A 10017-nucleotide genomic window follows, 5' to 3' on the forward strand; every position below is an offset into this window, starting at 1 on the left:
ATAGACGGACACATAGACACAGAAACAGAAAGGGCAAACTATACAGAGTTAGACAGAACCAGGAAAACTCGAACAGATAGATCAGCCAAATCAGAGAAATAGAACCACATACGGAAGGAGAGTGACAGAGAGAGATGAGAGAGAGATGGAGCGGTAGGCCGGGATTTTCCAGTCCCGGACAGTCAGTCTGAAACTTCCAGTGTGACCGGCCGACCCGGGACAGACAGGGGGAGAGAGTGAGATGGACAGAGGGAGAGGCAGATACACAGACAGTGAGACAGAGAGATACAGAGAGAGAGAGAGAGGCAGAGTGATAGGCAGAGAGAGAGACAGATGCACAGACACAGAGAAAGAGACAGAGAGATAAACAAGGAGCTATATAAAGTTACTGGATAAAGTAGCAAGCCTGAGGATTGGGAGCAGTTTAAAATTCAGCAAAGGAGGAGCAAGAAATTGATTAACAGGCGAAAACTAGAGTATGAGAGTAAACTTTCAATGAATGTAAAAGCGGACTGTAAAATGTTCTTGGGCCAGAGTTTTACATCCTGCAGGCGGGCGTGTGTCCTGCCTGAACGGGCGTGAATTTGGGCGATCTTCCCAAATTCAATGTGCAGTGATGCGATATTTCGTTCAGTGGGCGTGTGCAAAAATCAGAAGAGTGCTCACCAGGTAATAAGTGGGCGATTAAGCCCATTAACTAACCCAATGGTCAGCGATATTTTGTGGCCCGTTCAACCTTACAGTTGGCGGACGGGCCAATCGGCCAGGCTGGCTTCACACTTTTGCTGAAATCTCATCCAAGGGCTGGACGAAATCTCCATTAGGGTTTAAAGTAAGAAGGTGATATCTGGGGACAGCATCTTCATGAGCTAGGCTTTCAGGTGCTTGATTGTGCGGCATGGACATATTGTGCAGTGTTTTTGGGGATGTGCAGCTCCCTGAGGAATCTGTCTGCTCTTGGGGAGCTCACACTGGAAAGGCACAGCAGTCCCTGTGGTGACGCTGGCACACGCCCTCTCCCATCCTCCACTGGCTGCACTGAGCCTTTCTCCAGGCGTGTTTCACACTGGCTGCCCCTTGATTGGCCAATCGAAGGTGGAAGCGCGTTTCGGGTCCGCTCCCGAGCCCACCAATCACATACGCCCAATGGGTGCGAAATTCAGGCCTTTGAATGTGTAAAAAGAGAAAGATCAGTGAAGACAAATGTAGGTCCCTTACAGTACATCTCTCCGTGTCTCTCTCTCTCTAAGAAAATCTAAACATTCGAATTACCAACCATCAGCAGAACACAAGTAATAATCAGGAAATAATGACAGTCTGTTCTAAATAGTAATGTGCACAAGTGATAATCAGCTGGGAAAGGCGTTTCTCTCACTGTCAGCAGGGTAGGTGACCAGCAAGTGATATTTAGAAGTTATCTGCTCTAAGACACAGCTCACATCAATGAAAAATAAACTCTAATTACGATAGAGAAAGAGATTCTCTCACACTATCAGGTTCAAGTGTTTCTCAAGTTCAAAAAACATCAGATAAGAGGTGGAAACAGATTCAATAACATTCACCTCAAAAGAGAATCGGAAAATAATTACTGGAGAAAAGCTGCAGCTACAAGGACTGGGCTAATTGGAGAATACCACCCTCCTGGCAGAATAGTCACACCTCACTCCATCACCCCTCACTCCGTCACCCCTCACTCCGTCACCCCTCACTCGACCTCGCCTCACTCTCTCACACCTCACTCCATCTCCCCTCACTCCGTCACCCCTCACTTCGTCACACCTCACTCGACCTCGCCTCACTCCGTCACCCCTCACTCTGTCACCCCTCACTCCGTCACACCTCACTCCGTCACACCTCACTCGACCTCGCCTCACTCTCTCACACCTCACTCCATCTCCCCTCACTCCGTCACCGCTCACTTCATCACACCTCACTCGACCTCGCCTCACTCCGTCACGCCTCACTCCGTCACACCTCACTCGGTCTCACCTCACTCCGTCACACCTCACTCGACCTCGCCTCACTCCGTCACGCCTCACTCCGTCACACCTCACTCCAACTCACCTCACTCCGTCACCCCTCACTCCGTCACCCCTCATTCGGTCTCACCTCACTCCATCTCACCTCACTCCGTCACACCTCACTCCATCTCACCTCACTCCATCTCACCTCACTCCGTCACCCCTCACTCCGTCACCCCTCACTCGGTCTCACCTCACTCCATCTCACCTCACTCCGTCACACCTCACTCCGTCACCCCTCACTCCGTCACCCCTCACTCGGTCTCACCTCACTCCGTCTCACCTCACTCCGTCACACCTCACTCCATCTCACCTCACTCCATCTCACCTCACTCCGTCACCCCTCACTCCGTCACCCCTCACTCGGTCTCACCTCACTCCGTCTCACCTCACTCCATCACATCTCACTCCATCACACCTCACTCTGTCACCCCTCACTCCGTCACCCCTCACTCAGTCTCGCCTCACTCCATCTCACCTCACTCCATCACACCTCACTCCATCTCACCTCAATCCATCTCACCTCACTCCATCACCCCTCACTCCTTCACACCTCACTCCATCTCACCTCACTCCATCACCCCTCACTCCATCACCCCTCACTCCATCACCCCTCACTCCATCACACCTCACTCCATCACCCCTCACTCCATCTCACCTCACTCCGTCACACCTCACTCCGTCACCCCTCACTCCATCACACCTCACTCCATCACCCCTCACTCCATCACACCTCACTCCATCACCCCTCACTCCATCTCACCTCACTTCATCACCCCTCACTCCATCACCCCTCACTCCATCACACCTCACTCCATCATCCCTCACTCCATCTCACCTCACTCCATCACACCTCACTCCATCACCCCTCACTCCATCACACCTCACTCCATCACCCCTCACTCCATCTCACCTCACTCCATCTCACCTCACTCCGTCACACCTCACTCCATCACCCCTCACTCCATCACACCTCACTCCATCACCCCTCACTCCATCTCACCTCAATCCGTCACACCTCACTCTGTCACACCTCACTCCATCACACCTCACTCCATCACACCTCACTCCGTCACACTTCACTCCGCCACGCCTCACTCTCTCAAAACTCATTCTGCCATGACTCATATAATCACACCTCACTCTTTATCTCCTCACTCTGTCACACCCTCGCTCTGTCCAGTGATCCCTGGGTTAGAGAGAGAGGGAAATCAACCAGGGTTCCTGATCACTGTCTAGCGACCCTCTACTGAAGCATTCTCAGATTCAGAGCCAGGTGTCTGGTGATGGCCGACACTGTTAATAGGATTCAGAAATTCTCTGTGGGTGTATCAGCGCTTCTCACTGGAACCATCATTCCGGGGAAAATTCTCCCCCAGATCACAATGTGTCATTATTGCTGTTTTACTGGACGCTGGGATTGTGTCCCATTCTGGGCTCCACACTTTAGGAAGGATGTCAAGGCCTTGGAGAGGGTGCGGAGGAGATTGACCAGGATGGGAGCAGGGATGAGGGGCCTCAGTTAATGTGGAGAGACTGGAGAAGCTGGGATAGGGGTTTAGATAGAGTGAATATGGAGAAACTGTTTCCAGGAGGGTCGGTAACCAGAGGGACACAGATTGAAGAGAGTTGGCACAGAATGAGAGTGGGAGAGACAGAATGAGCGAGAGAGCGGTTGACAACTCCCAGAGAGATGCAACACTGTTTACAAACGGAATATTTGTACAAGTGAAGAATGCCAGTCCCTGCCAAACTGTACGAGGGTAACTGGGTTTATTGTTGTCCTGCGGGAGTCTCCTACTCGTGATCAGGTGCTGAACCATGATCAGTACACAATACAGTAACCATCCAAACAACAGGACAGAGATATCCAAAAAACCTCAACTACAATATCCTGATTCACCTCATCTCCTCTGTCTCCCCCTGGGGTCCTGCCCTGTGAGACTGGGCCCTTCCCCTGGTGTCCTGCCCTGTGGGACTGGGCCCTTCCCCTGGTGTCCTGCCCTGTGGGACTGGGCCCTTCACCTGGTGTCCTGCCCTGTGGGACTGGGCCCTTCCCCTGGTGTCCTGCCCTGTGGGACTGGGCCCTTCCCCTGGTATCCTGCCCTGTGGGACTGGGCCCTCCCCCTGGGGTCCTGCCCTGTGGGACTGGGCCCTTCCCCTGGTATCCAGCCCTGTGGGACTGGGCCCTCCCCCTGGGGTCCTGCCCTGTGGGACTGGGCCCTTCCCCTGGTGTCCTGCCCTGTGGGACTGGGCCCTCCCCCTGGTGTCCTGCCCTGTGGGACTGGGCCCTTCACCTGGTGTCCTGCCCTGTGGGACTGGGCCCTTCCCCTGGTGTCCTGCCCTGTGGGACTGGGCCCTTCCCCTGGTATCCTGCCCTGTGGGACTGGGCCCTCCCCCTGGGGTCCTGCCCTGTGGGACTGGGCCCTTCCCCTGGTATCCAGCCCTGTGGGACTGGGCCCTCCCCCTGGGGTCCTGCCCTGTGGGACTGGGCCCTTCCCCTGGTGTCCTGCCCTGTGGGACTGGGCCCTCCCCCTGGGGTCCTGCCCTGTGGGACTGGGCCCTTCACCTGGGGTCATAGTCATAGAGGTCTACAGCACAGAATAAGGCCCTTCAGCCCATCAAGTCTGCACCTGTCAAACAGGTACCTAACTATCCTGATCCCATTTTCCAGCACTAGGCCCATAGCCTTGTATGCCCTGGCATCACAAGTGCACATCCAAATACTTCTTAAATGTTATGACATTTTCTGCCTCTACCACCCTTTCAGGCAGTGAGTTCCAGATTCCCACCACCCTCTGGATGAAAAAATTCTTCCTCACATCCCCTCTAAACCTCCTGCCCCTTACCTTAAATCTATGTCCCCTGGTTATTGATCCCTCCACCAAGAGGAAAAGTTCCTTCCTGTCTACCTATCAATGCCCCTCATAATTTTATACACCTCAATCATGTCCCCCCTCAATCTCCTCTGCTGCAGGGAAAATAACCCCAGTCTATCCAATCTCTCCTCATAACTAAAACTCTCCAGCCCAGGCAGCATCCTGGTAAATCTCCTCTGCACTCTCTCTAGTGCAATCACATCCTTCCTATAATGCGGATTCCAGAACTGCACACAATACTCTAGCTGTGGCCTAACCAGCATTCTATACAGTTCCAGCATAACCTCCCTGCTCTTATATTCTATGCCTCGGCTAATAAAGGTAAGTATCCCATATGCCTTCTTACCCACATTATTTACCTGTCCCACTACCTTAAGGGACCCGTGGACATCCACACCAAGGTCCCTCTGATCCTTGATACTTCCCAGGGTCCTACCATTCATCGTGTATTCCCATGCCTTGTTTGTCCTGCCCAAGTGCATCACCTCACACTTATCCGGATTAAATTCCATTTGCCACTGTTCAGCCCATCTGACCAGCCTGTCTATATCCTCCTGTAATCTCAGGCTATCCTCCTCGCTATTTACCACCCCACAAATTTTCATGTCATCCGCGAACTTATTGATCGACTCTCCTACATTCAACTCTAAATCGTTTATATATACCACAAACAGCAAGGGACCCAACACTGATCCCTATGGAACCCCACTGGACACAGGCATCCAGTCACAAAAACACCCCTCGACCATCACCCTCTGCTTCCTGTCACACAGCCAATTCTGGATCCAATTTGCCAAATTGCCTTGGATCCCATGGGTGCTTACCTTCGTTATCAGTCTCCCTTGCGGGACCTAATCAAAAGCCTTGCTGAAGTCCAAGTAGACTACGAGTGTTTAATGGGGACAGTTTAGAGGGAGCTTTACTCTGTATCTAACCCCGTGCTGCACCTGTCCTGGGAGTGTTTGATGGGGACAGTGTAGAGGGAGCTTTACTCTGTATCTAACCCCGTGCTGTACCTGTCCTGGGAGTGTTTGATGGGGACAGTGTAGAGGGAGCTTTACTCTGTATCTAACCCTGTGCATTACCTGTCCTGGGAGTGTTTGATGGGTTTAGTGTGAAGGGACCTTTAGTCTGTATCTAACCCGTGCTGTACCTGTCCTTGGAGTGTTTGATGGGGATCGTGTAGAGGGAGCTTTACTCTGTATCTAACCCCGTGCTGTACCTGTCCTGGGAGTGTCTGATGGAGACAGTGTAGAGGGAGCTTTACTCTGTATCTAACCCCGTGCTGTACCTGTCCTGGGAGTGTTTGATGGGGACAGTGTACAGGGAGCTTTACTCTGTATCTAACCCTGTGCTGTACCTGTCCTGGGAGTGTTTGATGGGGACAGTGTAGAGGGAGTTTTACTCTGTATCTAACCCCGTGCTGTACCAGTCCTGGGAGTGTTTGATGGGGACAGTGTAGAGGGAGCTTTACTCTGTATCTAACCCCGTGCTGTACCTGTCCTGGGAGTGTTTGATGGGGACAGTGTAGAGGGAGCTTTACTCTGTATCTAACCCTGTGCTGTACCTGTCCTGGGAGTGTTTGATGGGGACAGTGTAGAGGGAGTTTTACTCTGTATCTAACCCCGTGCTGTACCAGTCCTGGGAGTGTTTGATGGGGACAGTGTAGAGGGAGCTTTACTCTATATATAATCCTGTGCTTTACCTGCCCTGGGAGTGTTTGTTTAGGCTATGTAGAGGGTGCATTTTGTTTACTTCATTCTGTCATGGGATGTGGGTGTCGCTGGCAAGGTCAGCATTTATTGCCCATCCCTAATTGCCTTTGTACAGAGTGTCTTGCTCAGTTATTTCAGAGATCAGTTAAGAGTCAACCATGTTGCTGTGGGCCTGAAATCACATGTAGGCCAGACCAGGTAAGGATGGCAGATTCATTAGTGAACCAGATGGGTTTTTACAACAATCACTGATCATTTCATGGTCACCATTACTGAGGCTAGCTTCATATTCCAGGTTTATTCATTGAATTTAAATTCCACCAGCTGCCAAGGTGGGATTTGAGCGTTAGCGCAGGTCTCTGGATTACCAGTCCCTGCCCTGAGGTCACTAGATTCCAGTGTATGGTGCCTGAACTGGTAGATGCCATGGGAACAAATTGTTAGCTAAGGGTTGACTGCACAGAGTGAGAGACATCATCAACCTGCAAGATGTGTCTTGTTGGCCACACCAGCTGTTTGAGTAATCTAACAAGGATTAGAGGCCACTGCACATTCCTCGCAACCTGTCTCATGAGGTTAGTCTGATAACAAGGGATGGTTGTCATGGTTCCCAGAGGAATGTGAACCTATTGTAGCTCAGGGCACCCAGGGAGCTGTAGGCACCTTTTGTGGAGTTTGCTGCCAGTAAATTGAGCCACTGGGGCACCGAGACTCCAACTCCCAGCAGCCACTGCCGCAATGTGCATCAACCCAACAGGCTCAAAGAAGTTAAAATAACAGCCCAGAAAGTCAGTCTGATAAAGACAGTCCATCGCTGCACTGCCTTGAAGATAATGTTCAGAATGACCCTCACCATCCTACACGGTAATGTCAACAGCTCTTCTTTCGGGAAGCTCGCTTCACCATTTATAGTTTTTCCATGCCATACATTTATGGGGGGCTCTTCTTATTAGAACAGGGGGGTTTTTGGTAATATCTGTCTTCACCCCCCCTCTCCCCCCCACCTCAATCTCCCTCAAACTCTCAATGCCAAGGCAGCTCCCTCACTCTGAAGATGAGGTGGGGGCTGCATGGTCTCTGGGGGCTCAACTGGGACTTCTGACTGAGATTGATAGATCCCTATTGGATAGATCCCTATTGGATAGATCCCTATTGGATAGATCCCTATTGGCTTTCAAGGGATATGGAGCAAAGGTGGTTCAATGAAGTTGAGATACAAATCAGCTAGGAAGTCCTTGAATGATGGAACAGGTTTGAGGGGCTGAATGGCCTCCTCCTGTTCCTAGGAAGCCTGGTCTGTGATGATTCAAAGTCAGAGTGATGGTGTAATTGCAATTATGGAACTAACTTACTGATTCCAGTCCCTCATAAAGATAGAGGTTTTGAAGGGACCAGGCATGAAACAGGAAGAAACAATGGCAGTTTTGGAAAGGATGTAAGATTATTTAGTTGCTGGGTAGCACAGAGCTAGAGTATTTCTGAAAAAAGAGAAACATGCTATCAAAACTTTTCATCTTGCACTCACCAGGACAGAAGCAAGAGTGAAAAATTTCACAGGGATGAAGCAGTAGAAATTATTCTTCACTCTGAAATTTGGTATTCTAGCATCTGTCCTGATGAGTGCAAGGTGAAAAGCTTCGACAACACGTCTCTCTTTAGAAAATCATTGATTGAATCTGTCAGTAAGATTTCAGAGCATTTGATAGGCTATTTGTTTGAACTGAAGTCACTGTGAGGTGGAGTCATACAGTGCGTTTGATCCTTGATATATATGAATCACCAAGGGAGGGGGGTGAGGAATCTAATTGGGAACATAATCTTAAAATCTGAACCGGGGAACTCAGGGGTGATGTCAGGAAGGGGAGTGGAAATCCAGAACTTTCTCCCCATAAAGCCTTGGACACTGAAGTCATTTGAACTTTACAAGACTGAGATTGATAGATCTTTGTTGGGTAAGGGTTTGGAGGAGCTCTGGTGGCTCAGAGGGTAGTGTCTCTGGGCCAGCAGCTCCAGGTTCAAGTCCCACTTTAGGGAAAGTGTGTTCATAACGTGGTCAAACAGGCTTGTTATCAGCCTTTAAATCCTTCCAATATGGCAGGCGGGTAAGAGCGGGAGACTCTCCTGGTCAGCCATACAGCAGAAGGCAATGGCAAACCACTGCAGTACTTTGCCAAGTGTCATCACAGTCACCAACGCCCTCTTACGGTATGGTACCTGAGGGAGGAAGAGGTGGGGGGGTTTTGAGGGAACGGAGCAGAGGTGGGTAAGCGGGGTCTAGACATAGATCAGCCATGGGTGGTCTGGTTGAATCATGGGTCAGATTCAATGGGCTGAATGGACTCTTCCTGTTAACATGCTCCCAATTGGTCTGTAATATACCTGAGTGATAGAGGAACAATCTCCCCGAGACCCACCCCTGATCCCATCCCCCTCTCTCATAGGATTGGGGTGGGTGTTGCAGTTTAAAGTTCCCCTTGTTGTCTCAGAGGCAGATTGCAGTGATCAGTAAAGCAGAGGTGGGGAGTTCAAGCCCCAGGTAACTGAAATCAGGGAAACTGATTTCATTAAATCTGGTTTGATTGATCCAGAGATAAACAATTGTCCTAAAAACGTGACTGATTGACCAATGTCCTTCGGGGAAGGGGCTCTCCCATCCTGAGCCGATGTTTGAATTGATTCTCAGGATGTGGGTGTTGATAAGGTGAGTGTTTATTGACAATTCCTTCGGATTGACATGATCCTGCTTAGTGAGAGCAGTGTAGCTCCCTGCTACTGGATATTCCCATCCTCACCATTTATAATTACAATCGGCGGGATTTGGACTATTCCCCCAACCCCTAACCCCCGCCCCCAACCCCTTCCTCACTCTGCTCCATTTGACTTCCCCCAGTCTGGTTTCCATCAGTCAATATTACTTTGAAAACAATGCCTACAGTAGATGGCCTGAGCTGTTTGTGGGAACCTGCTGTGGGGGAATTGTCAGCTGCATTTCCTCCATTACAGCAGTGAACACAACACAGGGATTCGGAGCAGGAATCAGCCACCTGGTCACTCGAACCTTTTCTCCATTCGACTACGAATGGCTACACTTCAAAAATATGTCATTACCTCTGAAGTGCTTTGGGAATGGGGGTTGTGAAAGATGCTGTCCGTGTTACAGTTCCTTTTCTTCCCATTTTGGGGATTCTATGAGTCGGAAACAGCACAGTGATACCCGCCTACCACAACTCTGCATCTGTCCCTTGTACTGCCCCTTGAGTGGGCGCAGGGGAGGGTTAGTGAGGCTTGGGTGGAGCTCAGCTGCTGACACAAAGCATCTGTTCTGTAAGCTGCAGAAATATACAAACACTGAATCAAGCAGAATTAGCAGAGGTTAAGGTTGGCAGGATTTGAAAGGTACTT

The 10017-nt window shown here is 50.5% G+C and overlaps 1 protein-coding gene across 1 annotated transcript in view; it reads left to right on the forward strand.

Moving 5' to 3' along the window:
- Positions 1 to 898: 898 nt before the first annotated feature.
- Positions 899 to 10017, forward strand: part of LOC144686232 (acidic phospholipase A2 PA-3-like) — a 26568-nt gene continuing 17449 nt past the window's right edge. Inside the window, exons 1-2 of the mRNA XM_078551323.1 lie at positions 899 to 996; positions 7373 to 7479. Of these exons, the coding sequence (XP_078407449.1) occupies positions 899 to 996; positions 7373 to 7479 (205 nt within the window). The remainder of the gene's footprint in view (positions 997 to 7372; positions 7480 to 10017) is intronic.

This window comes from Cetorhinus maximus, chromosome 11 (genome assembly GCF_964194155.1).
Source record: "Cetorhinus maximus chromosome 11, sCetMax3.hap1.1, whole genome shotgun sequence".
Classification (NCBI taxonomy): domain Eukaryota; kingdom Metazoa; phylum Chordata; class Chondrichthyes; order Lamniformes; family Cetorhinidae; genus Cetorhinus; species Cetorhinus maximus.